Source organism: Candoia aspera, chromosome 2, assembly GCF_035149785.1.
Source record: "Candoia aspera isolate rCanAsp1 chromosome 2, rCanAsp1.hap2, whole genome shotgun sequence".
Classification (NCBI taxonomy): domain Eukaryota; kingdom Metazoa; phylum Chordata; class Lepidosauria; order Squamata; family Boidae; genus Candoia; species Candoia aspera.
This window is the reverse complement of record NC_086154.1, coordinates 209,502,820-209,529,468: the sequence shown is the minus strand read 5'-3', so window position 1 is coordinate 209,529,468 and position 26,649 is coordinate 209,502,820. Positions and strand designations below refer to the sequence as shown.

Genomic DNA, 26,649 nt, shown 5'->3' with positions numbered 1-26,649 from the left:
CTTTCAATTAAAATGAATGGAGTGTTATATATCCATTATCCCAACATGGCATGTGCTATATTTTTCCTATATGTTTCTATTTGAAATCTAGTTCAAAATGTATTCTCAGATGATTTTGCAGAAGAAAAGTGCAGAACTAGCATTTGTAGGGATGGACATCTATAGAAATAAATTAACGATCTAGAAAATGTTAGAGAGCTTGGTGATCTGTTTAGCTTGAAATATCACATAAACGGATGTCATTTTTTTCTTCTTTCCGCATACCTGCTTAAGTGGAAAAAACCTCCTTTAATGATTTTCAGTGGTGAGAAAGCTAGTGTAGGCAAGGTAAGAATATGTGGTTTTCAATCTTCATAACAAATTTGCAATAACAACATTCCATCCATTCAACCAGTCAGCAGTTTGGGATGTTTTTTGTGTTGCTGCGATACAATCATTATGCATTGAGGTAATCAATAACATATTCCTGTTTATTTAGTAACTATATTTCTATAACACACTTTGGAGCATACGCTCATTAACTTGATTTTGTAGACATGTGTGATCCACTACAGTACAGCAAGCCCTTTATATTTCACTGGGTATCCATATACAGTCTTCAATTTCTATGACATGGAATGAAAGAAGATGTATAAAACTTGTAGAATAAATTTATTTATCTTCAAGTGTTTTAATTTAGCCATAGCCAACAGGAATACTAAACATATATAAAACGAAAGACCACAATTTTTATAGCTTCTTTTTATAGCAGAAGCATATGTCAAGCAATCATTTGTCTTAAGTGGATTACATGAAACTGTTGACCTTCTTTGAATGAGCAGTTAGTTCATCATCAATCCATTGTGTGAAACTCTACACATATCTGAACCAACCTGAAATTCAAAATGCAATTTTCACCATTTAATAATTTAATTCTCTGGGAATGTTAAATTCATTAGCTATTAACTAGGAATGAGCGCAGTTCAAACCAAGAGCCACGGTATTTCAACTCAACCCATCATCAGCCCAATTCCAACCATGTTGACTTAGAAATAAATTCCACTGATATTAATGAGCTGTGGTTCAAGCTACAGATGCTTTGGATTGCAGATTTACATATCTCAATCCCAAATGTTTATTCTAAAATACTGCTATCGTGTTCATATTAGACTTAGGTAAAGGTAAAGGTTTCCCTTGACGTAAAGTCCAGTCGTGTCCGACTCTAGGGGGCGGTGCTCATCTCCGTTTCTAAGCCTTGGAGCCGGCGTTGTCATAGACACTTCCGGGTCATGTGGCCAGCATGACGACTCGGAACGCCGTTACCTTCCCGCCGAAGCGGTACCTATTGATCTACTCACATTTGCATGTTTTCGAACTGCTAGGTGAGCAGGAGCTGGGACTAGCAACGGGAGCTCACCCCGCCGCGCGGTTTCGAACCGCCAACCTTCCGATCGGCAGCTCAGCGGTTTAACCCGCAGCGCCACCGCGTCCCTTCATATTAGACTTACCTCCAGGGAAATAAGAACAGTGTCTTCACTGCTACTGAACAGTTGTTTCCAAGAGAAAATATACAAAAACTTTCTTTAAATCTAATTTAAAGCAAAAGCTTTATTTATTTTTTTTAAACAGAGCCCCAAGACCCATCAACCAGAACTCTGGGGCAAAAGAAATATAATGTAAGGGTGGTGAGAATTCTGATTTTTTCCCCAGAACTAAATGAAACAGACAATCCATCCACACAAAAATCCATTCTTGATTACCCCAGGTTTTCTTCATTTCAAAAGTATTATTTAGAGGGAGTAATCGTTTTGTTGCAGCTCTTGCTAAATAACTGAAAGTCAGTTTTTTTTTTGCTAATTTACAATCAAACTTTCAGCAGACTATTATAAAATACAGAATTATCTTTTACCGATCCCTAATCTTAGCATCTAAGCAAGTTTGAACTGAAATATACCATTAGGCAACTTGAAGAATTGGCTCTAAAAAAACATGCAAGATGAATACAAGATTCATGGGAATTCTCTAGTAACAAATGCAGCCAATTAGACCTAAGGGGGTTACTGTATGGGGAAAGGATTATCAGTAATAGTAACAGCATCACACACTGCTACTGTTTTATGATATATATTCAGCTGATGTTAAGAAAATCCACATTGCAGAATCAAGGCATTATCTTTTATTGGTTTATTCTATCACATGCAAGAAGGCACTGGATAAAAAAGTAGGGTTACAGAACATGACTGAGGCTTGGTGGGATAGCTGTCAAGAAATATAGAAGACAGAGGATAAAGATTTGGGGTTACAGAACATAAAATTATACCAACTGGATAAATATACACATTATTCGGGGTTTTAAAGCTATTAACCTTTTTTTAATCGGTTAAATATAGTGATGTTCAGTAGGTATGTATAATCAGACTGCATAAAATGTTCTAAATTGGGTGGGGGGCAGAGTGATATTTGGGCTATATTTTGCCAAACATCAATTTATGATTCAAACCTCCATATATAGGGTAAGGTGTCTGGGATATTAATATCTTGCCACAAGATCCCTGAATTATCATATAAACCATGTGTTAGTTTTATATATGTTACTCAGAGAAGTCATCCACAAGTTTTCAATTGTCTCTTTCTAGGACAATTAGGTCTACAGGTTTGTTAGTATACTGATTGCCAAGTTTCTGCATATTTCACTACCAATTTCTATAGCAGATGTGCAGCTTTCATGTAGACTCAGCAACAGCTATTTGGACTCTTTCTCTATTATCTGTTTCTAATAATGCACACAATTCACAATTCAGAAGGATTACTTCTAAGCATGTGGAATAGGATCCTTTCCAACAATATTGATGAATCTATTTGTTGACATGAGCATAACATTTTGTTTTGCAGTAATGTACTGATGGCTGTTGATTACCTCCACTGATTCAGCCTTTTGATTTTATGACTGAAAACTTTACAGGAAATTTTTAATGCTCTTAGCATGATTTTGAAAAAAACACAATGTAGAGTAATTATGTTTATGGTCCAAACAGTGATGAAGAACCTCTTCCATGCTACAGTTCATGATAGCAAATGTGGTCCATTCAACACTGTGATCAATGCCACTGATTTCAATGAGAGTAATTTTGGATCCAACACACTTGCACTGGACATTCATTTTCATTTTATAAATATCCTGAATCTCTAATAGATCCATTTTTAAAAAGCTAATTTCTGTGTTCATAAACCACAGTATGCCAAAACCAATATTGACATTATGGCTTAATGTGATGGCCTGGTTCAGACAACATGCTAATGAAATGGCTAGGGTCCCACTACATTTTGAACTACAATGATCCAATCCTATGTCAGCTTCCTCTAGTGTACAGTGAGAACCCAGCCACAATTTTCAGACAGTTTGATTTGTAATATTTGTTCTGTTGTAATACCTCTCAGCCCTTTCATTTCTTTTCTCTGGGATAAGTTTCTAAAATAAAATAATAAATCTTTCAGCCTACCCTTCAACTACCTCAGGAGAGTAAAATGAACTTATTCCCTCTTTGGCTGCAACAGACTCAATTGCCAGTTCTAGTTTACTTTAGCTCTTAAAGCCAGTGGGCCATTTCATCTTGTTGATTACATGCCTAAATCCTTCTCCTTTAGCCCTGACAGTGATCTCTGAGTGAACTGTGTCAAAGAGTGTCAGGCCTCCTGTGGCAATAACAGGATACCAACGTCCTGCCTCACTAAATGGCAGTAGGCTAAGGTGCACAAAAGTAATTCAAAGGACAGCAGGGAAGATAGTTCAAAGCTCAATAAGGAAAACAGTCAAGTGATATTCATATTTCAGTACAAGTGACTGCAGAAAATATTCATATAGCAAGGAAGCTCTTCTTAATGCTGCTGAGACTACTAAAAGAGTAATAAAGCCTTTCTGATACATTATAAGAGTCTTGATCCAAAACAATACAAGCCTCAGTCCTGCATGAATACCACAGTGCTTCTAAGGATTATTATATTGCATTGTTAAAAATATTATACAGGTTTGTAATAGCATTCTCATTTTTTAAAAGTATTACATCCTTAATTAATTAATTTATTTATCAAATTTGTCACTGCCCATCTCCTCCAACCACAGAGACTCTGGGCAGTCCACAACAAAGCAATCAAGAAAAGAATAAATATACAATATAATTAATATATAAAAATACGATACATAAAAATGCAATTACAAATAGACAATAAAAATAAAAATAAAATCCAAATGGCAGATGATCTAACTCAGTCCATGTACAATGAGCACTCTAGGGCACTAGCCATCCCCAAACATGACTACTCCCCTCCCTGCCCCAAGCCAGGTGGCAGAGCCAGGTCTTCATATTCCTCCGGAAGGCCAGGAGCGATGGGGCTAACCTCACCTCTGGGGCTAGGATGTTCCAGAGTGCGGGAGCTACTGCAGAGAAGGCCCGCCTCCTGGACCACGCCAAACAGAATTCTCTTACTGACAGGGTCCACAACACGTCCTCTCTGCATGATTGGGTCAGATGGGTTGATGTAATGGGGAAGAGGTGGTCCCTCAGGTAGCCTGGCCCCATGCCATGTAGGGCTTTAAAGGTGATAACCAACACCTTGAATGGGACCCAGAAGCAAACTGGCACCCAATGTAGCTTGCGTAGCAGAGGTGCTATATGCACCCTTCTAGGGGCACCAAAGATAGCCCATGCGGCTGCATTCTGGACCAGCTGTAACTTCTGGATACTCTTCAAGGGTAGCCCCATGAAGAGCACATTGCAATAGTCTATATGTGAGATAACAAGGGCATGAGTGACCGTTCGAAGGGCTTCCTGATCCAGGAAAGGGCGTAACTGGTGCACAACACAAAGCTGCGCAAAGGCCCTCCTGGCCACGGCTGCCACCTGCTCTTACATACCATTTAATGCTCCAGTAATACTGGGAGAAACTGTGTCTCCTCATATGTTGCTAGGTTAGAACTCCTTGCATCTTTCAGTATTGGTCATACCGATAGAGACTACACATATCATCTTACAGATGGGAAAGCTAGAGTTTCATGGAAACTGAAGTAGGTGAGGCATTTTGCTGGCAGAGTAATATGGCTGTCTGAAACGCTTCCAAAATTCATTCCAAGATCATGTACACAGTTACCAAATGATGATCTGACATGAACCAACTAAGTGACTAGATTCACACATCATGCTCAATTAAGCATACAGATAGTTCTCAACTTACAACTGTTCGTTTAATGACAGTTCAAAGTTATGATGGCCTTGGAAAAAGTGCTTTACGACCTGTACTCGCACTTACAACAATCATATCACCCCCATAGTCAGGTGATTGCAATTCGAGCACTTGGCAACTGGCTCGCAAATCACAGTCACATGACTGTAGGATGCTGCAACTGGTCGTAAATGTGAGCTGGTTGCCAAGCACCCAAATTGCAGTCGTGTGACTGCAGGAGTAGTACAATGGTCGTAAGTGCGAGTACAGGTCGTAAAGCACTTTTTCTGAGGCTGTCATAATTTTGAACTGTCGTTAAATGAACCATCATAAGTCAAGGACTACCTGTATGCTTGATGACTGAGGTAAAATACTTAACCCATGATTTGCTTAACAACCACCGTAAAAATGGTCAAAAAATCAGGTCCGGTCACATTGTGACTCAACTTATGACTGCAATAACTTACAATGGAAATTCCAGTCCCAATTGTGGTCATAGGTTGAGGAGTACCTGTAATATGATTTGTTCAGTTCTGGCTTAGCATATAGTAAGAACCAGACCTTTAGTTCATAAACCATGGATTGTTTAATGCAATATGTAAATCCAGCCAATGACAGCCAAACTGTACATGAGTCTGATACCATTGAATAAATACAGTTTTTTCATCATCATCATCATCATCATCATCATCATCATCATCATCATCATCATCATCTATTAAATCTGTATGCCTCCCTATTCTCAATTACACTGGGCAGTTTACAACAAAGAAATTACAATAAAAGATAAAGGTAAAAGATGGCAAGTGCGCCAGATAGAATGGAGTGAGGGGTCTCACTCTTCCTCGCCAAAAGCCTGGGTGAAGAACCAGGTCTTCATGGTTCTTCTAAACAACAGCAGAGTGGGGCCATCAGGATCTCAAGGGGAACCTCATTATAGAGAGCAGGCGCTGCTACAGAGAAAGTATGCTTCCAGGGTCCTGAAAGATGACATCGTTTAATCGAAAGAATGTGGAGCACATTAACCCTGAAGGATTGAATTGGCTGGGCAGATACTATATTTAGCTCTGTAGTCTTTGTGTTTATTTGGTTTGTGAATTTGCTACAGATGGCTAAATTTTGCACCTCTTTCAGCTGTAACTATGGCATGTTGCAGGTTATATACACATTTGAAATCTGCTGCTGTTGCTGGAATAAAATAAAATCAGGTAGTTTCTGAATATGACTTTTCTTCACATTTTCGTAACTAATATTATGAGGGTAGAATCTACTTTCTCCTATTTGCTTAAAAGTTCTGCACCCTGAATGAAAGATATTCCTTTTACAATGCTCATAAATTCTTATCTATAGTATTATAGTCTTTTAATAAGAAAAATAAATGAAAAAAAATCTAATCTTTCCCAGTAGAGCTAGAAAAAGAAAAGTTACATTTTGTTATCAAAAGGACACAAAATATCATACAAAGTGTTACATTGGAATTCACATTCTCCTACTTCCGGTTTTACATAATTATATAATGAGCTGCTGACCTCATAACTTTGTACCCAGATTATTAAAAAATAAATAAAATCCAAGGCTAGACTCTGAAATAATGAAGAATCTTTAATAACTGCCTATGTAAAAGGCCATGCTTTATGCTTGCTTCAATAAATGACACCAGTGTATTCTGTGATAAGATAAAAATGGAGAGGAAGAAGCCATAAATTAAAGCCTTGCATCCCACTTGTTCTGCAAGGTGAAGAAGTAATGAAACCAATACAAAGTCAACACTGACAGTGCCACTTGTCCATATTCTCTGCAGAAGAAAACCCTAATTGGAGAGAGGTCATAATGAAGTCAGAGGATCAGCAGGTAAGTAGATTGCAAATACCCTCTTCTCTGAAAATAAAAGCTCTATTGGACAGAAATGGCTACAGTCCCAAATTTTATCAATGACTTACACGCTCACTAAATTAGGTCTTATAGAATTATGCTAAGAACAAATAGTGACAAGCTCCACATAAGCAGCCAGCCATGCCGTTTCAGTTTTTATGCAATTAAGAAAATGTCCAGTTTAAGGAAAAACTGTGGAACAATCCAGGGCCTTTTTGGTTTCTATTCATCTTTATGAACTACAAGTTGATATTTTATAGATAGTTACTGCATATACTTTTCACTTATGTTCATGCCTTACTTTGTTGCCTGTCTCCACAGGAACATCTGCTGAGATAGCCTATCCTGGAACATATCAGCAAATCTTTATTTTTGCACATATTAAACTACACCACATTAATTCCCCAGTAAGCATTTATACAAAAAAGTACAGATAGTACCGAGTATATCCCTGAACTTGCCTGTAACTCATTTTCACTTCTACCTTATTTGAGAATACAACGTAAGCAACTTTAAAAGGATATTTTTTTGCCTCTTGAGTCTAAAGAAAATTTGCTCTATGATCACATAGCAATCCTTTTCCAGCTCTGGAAGCATCAGCTTTCCATTTGAGCTTGCCCAGTTACTATTAAGACTCAAGAAATGTCACATTCCATTTGTGCAGAAGAACATTTTCATGGATAGCCAATCAGACGTGAAGCTGAAATAAATTAAGCTGTACATCTATTCTCATAGCAATCTTGTGGTAATTTATTTAGATAGGATTTTCATGCAAAATCATATGCCCTGATAATTAGAAATATTTGTTTTAACTTGATTTTTAAAGGCTTCCTTATAATAGCAGATCCTTGAATCATTTGCCATAGTTGTAATACATGTAACTGCTCACCTAAATCTAAAGTTCATACCATAATGCAGACTTGGTTAAATACAGCTGCAGCTGAACAAACAGGCCTGTGTGGAGGAGGAATAACAGTAGGCAACATGATTACCCACCAACTTCACTATCCCTCATTTGCTACTGCTTTCATCAGCTAGACTAGGCCTTCCCTCACCCATCATGGAGACCACTGCAAACAAACTATCTTATGAGGAAAAAAAGCCCAGGGCCTTTTCATCTGGAAATGTCGGTGCCACTGGTGCCTTTCCTGCTATAGTGAGAATGACAAGCGATCAGCAAAATTCAGCAAAAATCCAGAAGAGGATGGACCATTTCCAATTGTATATAACCATTTCTGGCAGTGGTATCTGTACCAACGTACAATGATGCCAAAATGATGACACACGCATGTAATTGGAAAATGCCATGATTACATACTTGTCAAAAATGTCTGATAGAATTATATAAGTTGCAGTGTTTCTTTGATGCCATCATCAAGCATATGTTGTCATTTTCCTGCTTCCCTTTACCCTGTGGAGGCCTATAAGTTCTAGAAAGTCTGGCGTTCCAGGCTATTTCTTAGAAGTCTGCTGAGACCTGTTTTTGTGAAGAACCTAGAGCATTAGATTCCTCTACTCATGAAATGGTGAGAGCATATAGACCTCCATCTGAATCTTACTTGCTATGGAAGGGCCAGTAAGATCCTGATAGTCTTCTAGTAAAGTTTAGAAAACTGAGACCTCATCGTATAAGGTCAGTATCAGCCCAGCAGATACCTTTCAGAAGGTGCTTCCATTATTGGAAGCTAACAAGTCAGTAACTACCAAATGCCTGCACTGTTTTTCCTCCTTCCTATTCCTTTTGTGTGGGTGTCATTTCTTTTGGATTTTAAGCCTTAGGACCCCGTATTCATCCTGACAAGGTAGCAAGAAAATCAGGAGACATTTTGTGCCAGTGGAACTTGGAATGGTTACTTAAGGTGTCTCTCTGAAGTACAATAGACAACCACCTGAGCAAACTACACCACATAATATTGTAGAAGACATCTGAGCCCCTATGAACTGAAGAAACCAGAGAATCAACCTGAAAAAAAGACGTGTTTTGTGGTGGTGGTGGATTCCCTGCTAAGGGGAGCTGAGACAGCTGTGTCCAGACACACAATAGCACCCAGAGTTGCTATGGTGAGATAGGTGACCATATAAATCTAATTAAATTAATTAAATAAATGCTATGTGTATTGTCTTCTGCATGCCCATATACAGGATACAATGGAGAAGTTACCAAGACTATTTAAACCTACCAACAGCTATTCTTTTCTCTTGATTCAGGATCAACGATACAGCTAGAAGAGATCTTGAAAGAATATTTGGAGGCTATGAGGCCTTGGGAAGGAAGGTCAAGGAAGTTGGAGTACAGTAGTATTTTCATCAATCAGTTTCATTTTCATCAATCAGTTTCATTCATCCATTGAAGGTCATAGTGCAAGAAGAGAAAACTGGATTCTGGAAGTCAACAAATGGCTACGCAAACAGAAGGGTTGGATTCTATGACAGTGGCCTATGCAACCTTCATGAAGGGCTCCTGGGAATTGATGGACAACTTACAAAAACTAGAAAATGCAGTTTTTGCAGGTGCTTTGAACAATCTAATCAGGAAGGCATTAAACAAAAACAAAAGCAGTGTGGCGGTGGCAAATGCCCAGAACTGAACATCTAGCCACAGACAGGCCCAGGAAAGCAGAACACAAAGTGAGAGGCAGGATGCTGGGATGGAGCCTCAGAGTTTCTCAGGACATGACCACAGAGATACCAGTAAGTGGTACTCAAAACCTCTGATGTTTCAGCATTGATGCAAAGAATATGGGAAATAAACAGGGAAAAACAGAGGTTTTCAGGAAGACAAATGCAATATCACTGAAACTTGTTGGGATGATCTTCATGATTGGCATAAAAAGAGCAACAAAGACAAATAGAAGGTGGTGTCTAGAAACTGTAGGAACTCTGTCACAAAAGCTAACAGTCAGATACCAAAAATAACAAACAAGAGCATTATTTGGTTATTAGAAAGAATGAAAGTGTAGTTCCATTGCTAAGAGAAAGTGGTGAAACTGTAAGGATGATGGTGAGAAGCAGGATTTCCTAACTCCTATTTTATGTGTGCTTGCTTTGAGAAGGAAAAGGGAGCTCTAGGTGGCAATTGTTATGCCACTGGAAGAACAAGGGAACTACAGCTTAGAACAGAGAAGGAGAGAATAATAGAGAGCTAGCTAATGTAAATGTATTTGTCTCCAGACCCAGATGGAGTACATCCCAGGGTACTCGAAGAATTAGCAGAAGTGATCACAGAACTGTTCTCAGTAATCTTTGAGAACTTCATGTCTACACTGAGCAAGGTCCTTGAACAGATTATCAAGCAGCATGTTTGTGAGCACTTGAACTGGCATGCTACAATTGAATAGGAGTCAACATGGTTTATCACAGTGTCTGACTAACCTTACCCCCTTCAATAGAGTCCCTAGTTTAATATGTCATAGCAACACCATACACATAGTGTACCTGGACCTTAGTAAAGCCTTCAGCAGCTTGTCATGAATAGGTAAAATATGGAGCAGATGATACCACTGTAAGATGAACTCACAGTTGACTGAGTGATTGAACCTAAGGAGTTCTTATTAATAGTGTCACTTTAGACTGTAAGTATTGAGTGGACTGTCAAAGGACTTTGTCATGGGGCCTGTGGTATTCAACATTTTAATCAATGCCTTGGATGAGGAAGTTTAGGGGACACCGATGATGTATGCAGATGACACAAAGCTAGGACAGTAGCTGAAAAAAAGAAGTTTCAAAAAGATCTAGATAGGCTGGAGGGGGTTGGGCTGAAGTTAAAAGGATGGAATTTAACAGGTAGAAATATAAAGTTCTGCACCTGGGTAGCAAAAATATAGGGCAGAATATAGGACAGGGGAGAATTTGCCTGGGCAGGAGTACATGTGAAAATGATCTGGGTGTCCTTGTCAACCGCAGGTTAAATGTGAGCGAGCAGTGCAACATATCTACTAAGAAGGCATATGCTATTTTGGGATACAATAACAGAAGCAAAGAGTCCAGATCAGAAGAAGTAACAGACTTCAGGTTGAGAGCCACGGCAAGCTGAACATCCCTTTTTGCAGTGGGACAGTGTTTCGATGAAGATTAATGCAGGATGCAGGATCCTGACTGCCGAAATGCTCTCCAGATTAAGAAGAGTTTTTTGAGATCACCCATGTGACTCTGCACAGCTGCTCCTTGTGGGTAAACCACAAGGATCATTCTTTTGCAGTTTGCCTATGGGTCAGCTGGGAGTCAAGGGAGGAACCATCTTTGCTCACAGTCATTAATGCAGCGTTTTAAAGGAAAATAAGCTTGACTGAGCCTCACTCCTTAATCACTTTGGATTTGTTTTTTTTTCTGCTACCTTAATAGGATTAAGACCCTTCGGAATGGCAAGTTATACTGTATTCGCTAGGTGAGTTGCCTACTCCTTAGAGAAAGAACTTAAATGCGATTTTTAAAAGCTTTTGAAAAATATTACTTTTTGGATTAAACAGCAAAGGGGTGCTCAGAATATGGGCTTTAGAAAGATTAACAACGGATTAAGGGCTCAGATGGACTTGGAACTATAATTTTAAATGCTCACAGAGAGCTTTGAATTAATTAGAAGAAATTTCCCCTTGGGAAAATAGCAACTGTTTTGAGCTTTTTCATGATAGGGGGACTTTGAAGGTAGGATACTAGAGGGTGCTAGAGGATAAAGGAAATGGAGGAGATATCTATAGTACAAACCTGGGAATATTAGTCTACCAAGTTCTTTGAAAAAACAGATAAATTGCTTGACAAAATTGACAGAGCATGTTCTAATGGAATTACAGAACAAGAACAAGCAACAACAGATGATTTTGAAATTACCCTGAAGTGGGACTTAAATGTAAGAAGTAATGAGAAAGATATGGAGAAAGATATGGGCACACAAATGGAACTGATGAATGACCTATTCCCAAAAGGAGGTGTACAAATACAGAACCAAGAAATTGACTTGGATAATTTTATTGGATATACAAAAAGAGCTCTTTCAAGGTTTTGAAGGACTGTGATAAAGAAAAGGACAAGCTTTACTTATTGGATATACAAAAGAAATCTGTTAAAGTTCTGGAAGACTTTTGGCTCGAAACACAGATGAACAGGTAACTACCTCTGGGACTCTTTTTGAAGGGGTTACAAGATATTTTTAAAAACTCAGGGAAGGAATACAAGGTTGGCTTATTTGACTAGGGCTAAAGAAGAAAAATAGCTACATCTGGTTGCCCTTACTGGACTTTTACTGACAAAGAATGACTGAGGAAGCATTTGGATTTTGCTTTTTTTGTTCAATAGATGAGATATGAGGTGAAGAGAGATTATGTTGTATTTAGAGATAGTAATAAGCTCTTAAGAAAATTGTTTTTGGTTGCTGGAATGAAGAGGGAAGTTACTTCTTTTTTTCTTTTTCTTTTCTTTTTCACACTTTTTTTTCCTTTGTATTTTTTTTTGTATTGGCTTTTATATTTTTCATTTATAATTCTTAATAAAATTATTTGGAAATAGATCACAGGAAGTAGTTGTTCCACTCTAGTCTGGTCAGAATCCATTTGAAATGCTGCATACAGATCTGGGCACTAGAGTTTGAAAAAATGGACAAAATGGAGCAAGTTCAGCGGGGTACTAAGACAATGAAGAGTAATGAGGAGCAGTTAAAATCTCTGGATATGTTTAACCTGCAGAAAAGACAACTGAAGGGTGATACAATAGCAATCTTCAAATATCTGAAGGGCTGTCACACTGAAGTGGACTTATCCTTGATTGTTAGCTACCCAGAGTCATTGGTTTGAGATGGGTGGCCATATAAATTGAATAAATAAATAAATATCCTCAATTGCCCCAATCACTTAAAAGTACAAGGAAGAAAATTCAGGCTAGGCATCAGGTTGCCATATGAGGCAGTGAGTTCTCCTTCACTAAGTCCTTAAACAGATGGTGGATGTCAGAGATGATCTAATGGATCCTGCACTAAGTGGAGAGTTATCCTAGAGACTTCTACAGTCCCTTCAGCTCTCTGATCCTGAAGAGTGGAGTAAAATTGGTTGGAACAAAATAAAATACACAGTTCTATCTTGTCAGCTTCACAACTAATTTTTTGTAACTTGTTGAAAAATATTATCTTATTCAGAATTCTCATAATCCACTGCTTCATGTTGATTTTTAAGTGACCTGTAATACTGACTTTCAAAAGAAAGCAAAAAGCTTTTAGTGCAGCAGCCAAGCGAGTATATTGTCATTTTATGTACAGCTCAATTTATTTAAATCACTTATTTAAATTACTGCAGCTAGAGTGGACAAATAGAATAGAACAACTGGCTTATATGACTGGTGTTTGGCAACTAAGAGATGCAACAAAAAAAATTTTAAAATGTAAAACACCACCCCATCATCTGTCGGTTCAGTGGATTTTAAAAGTGATTTCTTAGTATATATTTCTAATACACACTAATATTTCTCTTGATATGACAAAAATTTATTTCCTTTCAAAATGCCTGTACTAAATCAAAGAATATTACATGTGTCCTACATATTTTCTGCTATAGTTAAATAAAGACACATAAAAACCAATGCATCAATTCCACTTTAATCACTCATGCACTTGGCTAAAAATTGAAAGGATATTTAACTGTCCTCTTGCTCTCCTTTGGTTCCCCCTCTATGATTGTAAACTCTCCAGACTACAGTTTTTCCTTTGCTTCCCAGTATAAAGCATACATAATTAAATTTAAGCTTCTGAAGACATGCCTCATTAACTGACCTCGACCAATGGCCTTGGTTTGCGCTCTACTGCAAACCTGAAGTGGCAGAGTTCACAGTAAGTGGTATTTGAAGATGAGAGCCAGTGTTCCAGGCAGCTACGATGAATAGTCCCCAAGGTTCCTGTACATTCACAAGGAGAAAGCAGGTCTTCCTGACTGCTGCCTTCGTGGCAAATCCTGCACATTGGTCGGTCATTGAAAGGACTGCAAAAAAGAAGGATTAAGTTGGTATAGGGGTCATACATTGAAGGAACCTCAAGATCACTTGGTCCAAACCAATTTTATAAAGCTGAACCTAAGAGCCTAATTCATTGCTGTGCATAATCCCTTTCCAACTACCTACAATGTAACCTTATCACAGTAGAAGAATTAGCAAGGCAGCCTCATTCATTAAGAAAACTCAGTCAAGTCATACAAAGAAGCAATCCTTACATTCTGTAAGTTCATGTGACCTGGGGCAAAATTCATTACTGCTCCCAAATGAGTCACCAAGTATGCAGTACATTGTGGAGTTCAAGCAACAGAGAGAGAGAGAGAGAGAGAGAGAAGTTCCTTGATTCTCTAATACAGTTGTGCATATCTTCTTTCCAATGACAATAACAGCACATTGGAATCTAGCCAAAATTGCACAACTGAGAAACGGTCTTACATCGGGCTACCAGAGGTTCTACTGTTTTTTCCCCCCCAGAAAATGTATTCCTGCATTTTATTCTCTACTATAGCCTCTTCACAATTCCTGCCTGCCATTTCCTCTGTATTTCCTCTGTATTGCCATTTCCTCTGCCATTTCCTTTGTAAGACCAAATCATGATTTGCAATTTTAACTTGCATTCAGAGCTTAAACCAGAGTTTCTTGAACTGAATGTTATGAGAAACTGCTTTAACAAATTCCAGAAGTACTGTATTAAGATATAAAAGAGAAATGAAGTTGAACAGAGAGGACAGACTATGCAAAAACTCTGTCTAATAAACTCAACTCAAACTATGTTATGGTACATGACCAGGAATCCAATATAATAAAGAAAACCTAATAAAACATTCAACAATCTATTTTATTAGACTAAAATTGTTAACATTTGGAATGGGCCATCTTTGGATATAGCAGCTGAGTACTGCAAATAATTACAAAGTGCAATCAGAAATATAGGGAAACCAAAAATGTGTGTGACAGGTAAAACCTTCAGAGATGCAACTGCTTATATTGAAATGGATCAGTTTTTACAAAAGAAAATCCTGTGTAAAGATGTTTTGAGAATGAAGCTCATTTCTTCTATGCTGCAATCACTATTCCAGACTTTCTCACCTCTTTTTCTTGGAAACCAGCTTCTGATTTTAAAACTTAAAACTTATTTATCAAATTTGTCACCGCCCATCTCCAACCGGAGGGACTCTGGGCGGTTTACAATACAGAACAATAAATATACAATAAAATTCTAATAAAATCCCTCTAAAACAATTTCTTAACTACCCCAGCTCATAAAATCCAGATGGCTGTGATCTCCTTCAGTAGGAGGGGCACTTCAAGGCACTAGCCAACCCCAAGTATGTCAATTCTCCTCCCTGCCCCAAGCCCGGTGGCAGAGCCAGGTCTTCAACTTCCTCCGGAAGGCTAGGAGCAATGGGGCTAATCTCACCTCCGGGGGCAAGATGTTCTAAAGGGCAGGCGCTACTGCAGAGAAGGCCCGCCTCCTGGACCCTGCCAGATGGAATTCTCTTATTGACGGAGTCCGTAGCATGCCCTCTCTGCATGATCGGGTGGGAAGTGCTGATGATATGGGGAAGAGGCGGTCCCTCAGGTAACCTGGTCCCATGCCATGTAGGGCTTTAAAGGTGATAACCAACACCTTGAATTGGACCCGGAAGCAAACTGGTATCCAATGCAGCTCGCGTAGCAAAGGTGTTATGTGCGCCCTTCTAGGGGTGCTGAAAATAGCCAACGCAGCCACATTCTGGACCAGCTGAAGCTTCCAGATGCTCTTCAAGGGTAGCCCCATGTAGACCACATTGCAGCAGTCTATATGTGAGATAACAAGGGCATGAGTGACTGTCCGAAGGGCTTCCCGATCCAGGAAAGGGTGTAACTGGTGCACAACACGAAGCTGTGCCAAGGCCCTTCCGGCCACGGCTGCCACCTGCTCTTCAAGCAGGAGCTGTGAGTCCATGAGGATCCCCAGGTTATGCACCGGGTCTGTCTGGGGCAGTGCAACCCCATCCAGAACTAAAGATGACAACGTTCCGGATACTTAATTGATCAATTGTAGCTATTCATTTTTATACTTAGACTTTTCACAATCTATATAATTCTTCCCTTTCTAGTGTATTTCTAGAGCATATTTATATGCATACTCAAGATTTGTTTTTATTTGCTTAAACAGATGAAGTATTTTCAATCTGTTTTTCATTCCTGCATTCATGGTGATTGGTTTTGATTATTTAAGAAAAATCCATTAAAAATATACCAGAAATATCCAAAACAAATATTTCAGGTAGAGCCTAATTCTGCTCCCTTAAAATGGTATTAAATATTCTCTCTGGTGTACATGGAATTTTACTATTTTTTTTAGATATCACATGCATTGTCCCTGTGCATGGTCTAGGCAGTTCTATGGATGTTAGGTTTAGCTGGAGACATAAACTTTCAGTCCACTTTTCCTTGAAGTTAGTTTCTTGAAGCTAATATATATTCATCATAGTGTGCTGGCCCAACTACTGAATCTCCTTTCTCTTTTTCCAGTATACCAGAATTATGATCTCCCCTTTCCCATGTGGCACCAGTTTCTCTTTGTTTGAGAGTTGGAGCAATTTCTTTGCTGAGACAAGTTTATCCTCTCTAGTAGTTGGGGATAACAGAGAGAGAAGTAGGTAGGAGGCTCAAGCTGCCAAGCCAGAAGCAAAAAGCCTGAGACAAAAAATTTGGTTCAGGTGCCCTTCATATCCAAAGCTGAGAAATGAGCAGCAAGAAGTCTGCTACCACATAAGGACAGGTGCGATTTTAAACCTTGGAGCTGTTATCAGCAGCAGGCTGGATTGTGAGATTCTGTAATACAGTAGCTGATTGTTTCATTATTCATTTCACTTTTTCTTAAAAGTGACCTATCTAAGCCTTTCTTCCACTGTAGCTCCTGAGTGCTGATTAAGTTTCCACAGAGAGATTTATTGCTGTGCTGCAGGTGAAGCTCCGACAGTCACTGAGTTTAAAGGAAACAGTGTTCTGCCCTTCTAAGAAAGGGTTATTTTTGGAGGAGCCGAAAGGTATACTTTGTGGAAAGCCACCAGAACAATTACCACCCTTAGGATTCTTCAGTGTTTTTATATATGATGTGATAGGCTGTTTTTCCAGGTCCTTAGGTTCCTGTAAGATATCCAAAGGACAATAAAATGGAAGTTGATAGCCTTAGGAGATTTGTTACACAATGCACATACAGCATTAACTGACACAGAATTAAACCTGTGGCCCATTTAGGCCACAATTATCTCCTGTGACAGTTCTTCAGGTTCTTCTTCAGGTTCTCAGACAGGACTTCCCTAGTCCTTCCAACATAGATCTCGTTTTGTTTCAGCTTTAGAGAATGCTTTTATGCAGAAAAAGAAACTTGGGACTTTACTCCTTAGTCTATAAAAATCTTTCTTCCAAGTTAAATTGTCAAGATAGATTTGAATTAACGTAAGTATTTTGCAAGATAGGACTGGCCTGTTTTGTTCCATTTGGTTTCCTAAATAATAACAATGAAAAAAAATTGGAACATAATAGATTTGGTTTAACCCTCCCCCCCATAGCAAGGCAGTCAAATTGTGTTATTTCTGTTTCAGTACGTGCATTTATTCTTTCCTTAAACGTTATCATAGATATATCTCAATGATTGGTCTATTCATAGTCTCAATATTATACAGATTAATAATAACAGTTTGATACTGACTGCCTATCTTAATATTTCCATTTTAAGGCACTGTGACATGCAACTGCTTTCCCTAACCTTTATCCAAAACATCAGGAGGACACCAAGTTGGAGAAGGCTGGTATTCTTGTTGCAGCCATGGGATTAGATGTTTAATATCCCTCTCAATAATGTATCAGGGTGTCCTTCATTCAAATCTCTGCCTTTCAGCCCTAACTTATCTCATAGGGCAGTTCTGGCAGGACTGAACAGAAGCCCATGCCTGCTGCTCCTAAGAAAAAGGGGAAATAAACACAAAAACGAATACACCAATTTTAAAAACTCATGCAGTTAGAAAAGGTGTTTACTCTAAGATGGATCTATCTTGGTGACCAGCGGTTGAAATGTAAACTTTTAAAATAAGTGACTTAGACTTTCTGCAGAACTTCCAATAATCTGTTTTGTAAAGAAAAAGCATGTCAAAAACATTATGTGTATTTTAGTAACATAATTTACATCACACATATGCATGCATGCACACACATAGATGTGCTAAGGTTGGAAAAGGAATACCTTTTTCTAACAAACCAACGTGGTTTTCCAGTGTTAATCTCTGTGGTTGGCTGGCTAATGGTGTAACAAGGCAATATACTTGACATGGTGCATTTAACAATTATTGTGGGTGTGTATCTGCTCATTAAAGTTAACTTAAGAATAAAGAGCTATTAATGACTCAACAACACTGAAAGAAAATAAATAAGCCAGCTTCCCCCAATCTGATATCTTCCAGATGTACTGAATTACAAAGCCCATCAGTCCCAGCCAGCATGCACACCCTCAGTAGTTAATTGTAATATGACTTCCCGTGTCAGAGCCATTCCTCAAGCACGCTTGAGAAAGGCCATGCATGTCGCCAGTGATTATTGTGTCAAACAGTTAGAGGCTCCCTGGCTGTAGAAGTATAAACCAGCCATGAAAGGGTAAAAAAAAGAAACTCCATAACACTCTGACACTGGATGAGAGAAGACCCTTAAGATTCTCCTTCTGTCAATCATTCATACAGAAGCACATGGTTTGCAATGAGCAGCATGCACAAGTCAGCAGGATGTCACTTCTAAAGTTTTCTTTTCCAAATCGGAAGGCTTGCTTGCATCTTATTCACTTTTCAACCTGCGTCTCCCAGCTATTTCCCCACCTTTCCCTGCACAGAACGAGAACAAGCAAGTTTACGCATTAGAGACATTCGCAAAGTTATTGCTAGCTTGCAAAATTCATTCTGAATTCAAAAGAAGAAAGCTTTAAGAGTGCAAGTTGTGCTTGGGGTCAGCTCAGCGTGCTTTGAGTTACAGGAACCGGAGTGTGCAGAATAATAACCTCTAATCTAACCATGATAAAAAACAGACAGTACATAGCCTGGCTTTAAAAAAATAAAGTCCCAAGTAGGACTACAGGGGCTCAGATCTTGCAATCGCATCCCTTGCGTTCTTTGCCCTTACTCCTCAGCACTGCTGAATGGGCTATCAGACCCGTCTTGGGTTTGATACGACCATACCTCTGAGTGGCAAGAGTCCGTACTACTGTTGATAGCAGCTGTCCGTCCTTGGCCGAAACTTGCATGACATACTGCGGCTGTCCATTCACAAGGCTGCTACAGTCCTCCACAGTCTTTACCACAGGAGTGGCTGAGCTGGTGCAGTCTGGTAAGACTTCGGGCAGGTGACTGCAGCGGCTGGTTGTCATGGTAACAGACAGCAATTACTCTGCTAATGGCTTCCACATTCATACAGGATTTCCATCTAGGAAAAAAGATTAGAAAACCATTTATTGAAGAGCAGGCTGCAGAGACTGAATACAGACCACCTGCATCTTTATTCATTAATTTTCAACAGAATTCAAAAAAACATTATTTCTTGTTATAGTTTTTTTTGGGGGGGGAGAACAAAAGGGGAAAAGCAAGGATTGATAACAATGCAAGGAGCACCACGATGTACAATGCTGTCTTATTGATTCCCTTGGAAAATGAGAGATTTTCTCTCTTTAAGATAAAAAAAACCCATGTTCCTGCTATTGGTGGGGGATGGGCAGCTTTGAAATGTTGGCTTGAGAAATTGCATCTCTACGAAGCATATATGTTTCTTTACGTTTCCCCACAATCATCAGCATCTTGATAATGGAAAGTCTCTTTCCACTGCCTCTCACCACACACCCCACCACAAAATACTTCTTGCTTGTTGCACAGGGTGAAACAGATTTTGCTTTTGATCCCATCAATTCTACTCCAGCATCTCCTCAAAAAGTTATGCCTTTCACAAGAAAGAGGACAAGAAACTTAAAATCCCTCTCAGGAAATCATCCATTATTGCTAAGTGCATTACATCATCAAGCATGGAGCAAAACACCAAAATTAACGTTTAATGAGAGAAGGGTTTTTGACCACCTCAAAGTAGCCTGCATGCAGGAATAATGTATGTTGCAAGTTAAAAGTGGGAAAAGAGGGAAAAACCAGTCTTGTATGGGATCAGCTTTTACACATAAACATGCTCATGGCAGAATAGTATGTAAAAATGTGAACTAATTTATCAAAAAAATTCCTTTCTCACTCTCTGTCAAGGTATTAGTGAGGGTGTTACCATTTCTCAACATCTTAACTGAGCTAAGTGTAAAAGGAGAATTGTGCTTACTGCTATTTGCCAAACATTAAAAGAAAAAACTCACGGGCATTCTTATTTTGAGAATAGTGGCATTATTCAATAATTTCATTTATTTTAAAAACGGTATGCGTCACAGTCTGCTACAACTGGCAGTCAGCATAATATGAAACAGTTTTCTGAGTCCTCTTTCACAGATCAATGCAGTATCTTGGTGTAATAATTTTATTTATTTATATTTCAAATTTAGTCACCACCCACCTCACTCAAAGAACGACATAATAACAATAACAATAGCTGGGACTGGCTATATTGTAATATTTCCCAAAATATAAAAAATAAAGTTGAATAAGGTGGGGTGGGTAAGGGAATCTTTTTTTTTTTGAGGGCTTTGGTAAAAATGTGACCTGTTTGTGATCAAATGCATATGTAGACTAGCAATTCACCACTGACTTTCTTCTGCTCCGAGCATACTAGATTCCAGTGCTCTCCACCACAATGAACACAGACATGATTTTTAGGAAAGATTATCTCACTCTGTTTGGAATAATGTTTATTGGGGCTGACAGAACACCAGAAAGGAATTTTGGATCTGCTCACCCCTTTCCTTCTCTTTTCAAAAGGAAACAGACTCAATTCTCCTTCCTCTGTCTCCTGATGACAAGTAGTAAGAAGATACAAAATTTGAACTGATCACATCTTGGGCATTCACTTTATTAGCTTGACGTAGCTGACTGAATGATCAACACAGGGGTACTGGCATGCATCCAATGTGTATTAAAAGCTATGATATAGCACCGTAAATATAAATATTGACTATTTATTGTTTTATCTGTGTAACCTCAAAGCACAGAAAGATTGAGATCTTGTGTTGGATCAGCCATTGGCTTTATTTGATCACTGGGTACACAGTCATGTTATTGGGTATCCCAACACTTACTGAACAATTTGTGGAGGCAAGACAATTATTCAGAATATCTGTATAACATGAATGATGGCTCAAGTGTTCGCACACTTACAAAATATTAAACAAAAGAGATGGATGTTTGAGAAAACTACCCTCCTTGCAGTGGCGGCTTTAACCTTGAAGAAAGTAGATATTCTGGAGGGAGTCTGAATGCTGCCAACGTACCACTTTGTGGTAGTGCCAATGCTCCAAGAGCAAGGAAGAAAAGGAGTAGCATTCTGATCCTCATTTACAATAAAACAGAGCAAATAACAAATCCCAATACCATTAGCACAAAAGGGAATGCAGAAGAATGCAGACTTAAAAGTCTCATCTCCCACAGCATATGGACATGGATTATGAGCTACATTTTAGTTTTGAAATACATGCTGAGACTGTTCAGCGAGCTTATGCAGCAGCACAGTAGCTGCCTCATTAAACTTAAATAGCCTAGACAGTGCTGTGCTTACAGATCCATGCTACAGGATTCTACATTTTCTTGCTTGCTGCTTCACTGACCTCATTATGTACAGCAGCAAGATTATAATTCTGCATAAAGTGACCATCCATGCTTTCACAAAGGTATCCATCAATCAGTTATGAGTGTTTCTTAACCAATAATGATGGAGCTAAGAGCAAAATATTAAATGCACCAAACTCTCTTACAGTGAACAATTAAAAATAATAAAGGTTACACTGATTCTAAGCAGCCCACCCAGCATGCCACATTTAAACATAATATATTTTTAAAAATAGTTTTAAAATTTAAAAATTGTCATTCATCCCATTATACATATAGCAGATTTGAGGGCCTGGAAAAGAGCGTAAGGGAAGAGTTTGGCTGCTGAAGGAGTTCATGGATGACATGACATTTCAAACCAGATTGAAGCCAGAACTCTGATTGGGTTAACAATCCTCCTCTTCCTCCCCCTCCTCCCCTATCCCAGGCCAACCAAGCGAAAATTGTAAAATAAACACCAATCTCACATTTAAAAAAAAAAAAATCAGCTGTGACAGAAACCCTATGGTGTAATTCTCTGAAACTAAAAAAAACCTGATTAGATTGTTTCTCACTATTTTCTCTGAACACAGTACCTCATGCAACACACATCTGAAAATGGTATAAGTGATAAACCATACATATTGAACTCTGAGGTAAATTGTTCTGAGAAGGCCTGTTGACTAAGGCGTCATCAGAGCATACTAAAACAAAAATAAATCTTGCCACCTAACAAATTCCCATCCCATATAGATATTGCTGTATTCATTGTAACTGTTTCAAAATTAAACATAAATGAGTATGAACCTAGAACCATACTCTACTTTGGTGCGAAGACCAAACCCAACATGCCAGGGGAGTGGGGGGTAAGGTTGTGGGTAGGTTTTAACTCACTGGTAGTTGTCTGGCTTGATATATTTTTTTCCTATGACTTGAATTTAGTTTATTTTACTAAAGCAGGGAGCAAGATTGTATCAGTTTTGATCCCTCACCGTTTTTTACAACTAGTAGCTGTAACATGGCTGAACAACTTTCTTTTGGTGGATGGTGGCTGCAGGTAGTGTTCAGTTGGGGAGCATGTGAGGGCTATGTTCCTATAGAGGAAAGGCAGATTTTCTGTTCCTCCATTCCAAGATATGGGGAGTTTGAAGGATTACTTTTTTAAAAAAATAATTATATTGTTTTTATGTACCCCCACCCCCAAAAAAACCCTTAGAAGGAAACAAGAAACCAAACAGGAAAATAGGAAAAAATCACAGAAACACATTACATACATGGAAAAACACTCAGCCCAATTTTAAAACCATTTTAAAACCATTTAGAGTAATAGTAATAATATTGATCAGCCTTTCCATTATTCCAATAAAAAGCCAGCTCTTAAGCAGAAACTGAATACACATTATGGATCCAAGACCATAATCCTGGGGTCTTAATATTTTTCCAACATGAAAGAGTAATCTTTTTTGTTGCACCCCACACTCTATAAATTCATGGTTCTTCTTATAATAGTAAATTCCAAATTTTGGGTATATAGTTCAAAATTACATTTATATTTTAAAACCATATTAATCTTTGTAACAAAATAAAAACTATGTTTGGATGTTACATCAAAAGGGGGTAACAGTGAGACAAGCCCATATTATATGAGTGTCCCGTCATGTATTTAACATTTTCAGCATAATGGGGTTGACTCTTCTAATCCTTTAAAAATATTTTTCAGGTGTCCTAAAAACATGATTTTTGTTGTTATTGAATTAAGATAAAATATTCTTTAAATTATTAATATTTAATTGGTTAATAAGGGGTATTCCAACTCTTTAATCCAAGTTCTTACAGTATCTCGTTAATAACTAATAACTCTTAAACAAAAAACTAATAACTCATAAACAAAAATATTGTAGCATTAAAATCATCCCAAACACATACCACTATTGACAGTAATTCAGGAGTTTTAGATGCTACTGGTGTACCTGCACCGAATTGTGAAATCCTTTATTTATCAATGGTTTGGTTCTGTTACAGAATTATGTTATATAAATGACTAACTAGACTGTATCTTTTGCCCTTTAGCAGCAAAACAGTTAATATAATTTCTGCACCAAAAACATGAATTTTCAAATCTCCAGATATCTTGCAAGTTTACTTTGCATAATTCATTTTCATTCTGCTAACCACAGTAAAAGACAGACAGCAATGTAGAACAGATAATACATATTCAGCTCAGTCTCCTTTCAGAGATCTAAGTTCACAGCACTTCCAAACCAGATTTCAAGACTCTTACTGTTACTTGAGAGCAGAGATGGGCAGAATACTAATAGATCTTTGAGTGATCTGGAATGGATACGCAAGATTGTCTAACACCAGTAACAACTAAAAAAGGCTTTGCACTCTTGCCTTAAAATCCAGAGTTTTATTTTTTTGAAAACGATTAAAACTGAACTTGGAATCCTGAGATTGTTTAAGGCTTTGTAATAAACATTGCTTTGCATCATAACAAACTGCACCACAAAAGTAATACAATAGGAAAGCCTAGATGTATCCCACAAAGTATGCCTTTTCCAACTAGTGAGTGAATAGGGAGAACAAATGTGAGCTTATCAAGGGATTTGGAAAAAAGGAGAGAACACGAGCTAAGGAAGGGAAGAGACTGCTTCTGACTAATTGCTGCAGATAGTTTCCAGAATGCTGTGGAATGACTACTTACAGTTTCCTGAGTGATTACACATTGAATCTACTTGGAGCACTGCTCTTCCTAAGTTCAGGCAGCTAAAGGCAGCATACAAGAGGAAGGAGGGTTGGCTAGAAGGGTGGCAGAGCAGGCTCTGACCAACATGGGTACCAAGGGAAGCATCCTTGTGACCTACAAGTGTGTGTAACACTTCTCTTCCTGTCCCCAAATGTAACCTTGTTTTCTTGTTAAAGGAGAAAATAAAGGGACTTGAGAAGAAAGTTGCTTCACTGAAATACATCAGGGAAGATGAGAGGTTCACTGACGGGAGAGCTGAAGCTCTCCAGGAAGGACAGAAAAGTGAAAAGAAAACAAGTAACTGGGGAAAAAACTTTGGCAGAGGGAAACACATGGAAGAAAAAAAAAAGAATAGTAGGCACTCAGAAAAAAGAATAGGAGGCACTCAGAATCAATGAAACCCAGATATTGGTACCAGATTTTCCATTTAGAGAATGATAGATAGCCACCTGAGTAAACCATATCACAGAACACTGTAAAGGACTCTTGGACACCATGGACTGAATAACTTCAGGAGCCACCCTGAGAAAGAAGAGGCATGTCATAGCAATGGGTGTTTCCCCATTAAGAATTTAGCTGGCTGTGTCCAGACCCAACATCATATTGCAGGATATGTTTTCCAGGTGCCCTTATATAGGGCATGGTGATATCTGTTCAAGCCTATTTAAACCCACTGACAGTTTTCTTTTTCTCTTGATCTGTATAAGTATGAATGGTACAGCTAGAAGAAATCTTGAAAGAATCTTTGGACATTATGAAGTCTCAGGGAGGAAGATGAAGGAAGTGGGAGCACAGGTAGTATTTTCATCGATCAATTTCATTCATCATTTGAGGGTCATATTGCAAGAGAAAATAGGATCCTGGAAATGGAGGTTTTTCAGAGGGAAACAACCACTACAGATGCAAAAGGAACCAAAAGAATTCAGAACGTGAATTAAGCGCTTCAGGTATGGATTTTTCTAAATTTTTGGCCTGAGTGTGGATTACAAATGTTTAACATGGAATATAAATGGAGCAAATGCTCCTTAAAAGAGGAAAAATATTTCATTATTTGAAAAAAATTAAAGCAAGATGTTATTTGCCTACATGTGACTCGTATCAGGAAAAAAGTTGTAAAATATTTGATCTATAAAACTTTGGATGAAGAATTTATCTCAGGAGAAATAGAGTTGCTTTGTATATTAAACTTCAACTAAACTCAGAACTTGTATTAACTGATGAAGTTGGTAGATTTGTTGGAGTAGAAGTTACATTATATGGGGTTAAAACTATGGTCTTGGGAGTTTACGCCCCAAATGAAGATAAAGTGATTTTTTTTATAAACAACCTATGGAGAGATTAATGGACTTTTCCTATGGCAGCTGGTGCTTGATGGGGGATTGGAATGGAGTGGTCTCTCCCACCTGGACAGGATTTCTGAGAAAAATATTAAAATTACTCAAGGTAAATTACCAAGTTTTCTGTGATTCGATGGACAATTTAGAGTTAGTTGATGTATGGACAGAAGAATGGTAGTTCAAGAGAGCAGACCTATTTTTCAGAAAGACACGTATCTTTTTCAAGAATAGATATGATCTGGATTTCAAGAGACCTTAGACTTAAAATTTCTAAGGTACAGATTTTACCAAAGACTTTCTCAGACCATAATCCTGTGAGTCTGGTTTATAAAACAAAACACAACTCTTTCAGATGGAGATTAAATGAAGTGTTGTTACAGAAAGATAGTTGAGGATTATAAAAAAAATTAATGAATTTTTAAAAAATAATTTAAATAAAGGTAGTGACATGACAATGGTTTAGGATGCAAGTAAAGCTTTTGTTAGGGATTACCTGATACAATATAACTCTGAAGTTAAGAAGACAAGAGAAAATACAAAATATTTTGGATTAAATTAAAAGAAAAGAAGAATTAAGGAAAAGAATTAAGGAAATTCCCAGGGAACAGAAATATCTCCCAACTAATTAAGATTTTACAGCAACAGTTATCTATGTTAACAATAAGAAAAATGGAAATAAAATTGAACTTGCAAAGCAAAGAAATTTTGAATTTGCAAATAAACCAAGGAAATGGTTGGCTTACAAACTGTGAAAAGAGAAAGAACAGAATGATATTAA

At 38.1% G+C, this 26,649-nt stretch overlaps 1 protein-coding gene across 1 annotated transcript in view; it reads right to left on the bottom strand.

The window, feature by feature from the left end:
- Positions 1 to 26,649, bottom strand: part of MARCHF3 (membrane associated ring-CH-type finger 3) — a 137,642-nt gene that overhangs the window by 15,625 nt on the left and 95,368 nt on the right. Inside the window, exons 2-3 of the mRNA XM_063295272.1 lie at positions 19,248 to 19,491; positions 13,820 to 14,024 (exon numbers count right to left, since the gene is read on the bottom strand). Coding sequence (XP_063151342.1) covers positions 13,820 to 14,024; positions 19,248 to 19,435 — 393 coding nt within the window. The 5' untranslated portion in view covers positions 19,436 to 19,491. The remainder of the gene's footprint in view (positions 1 to 13,819; positions 14,025 to 19,247; positions 19,492 to 26,649) is intronic.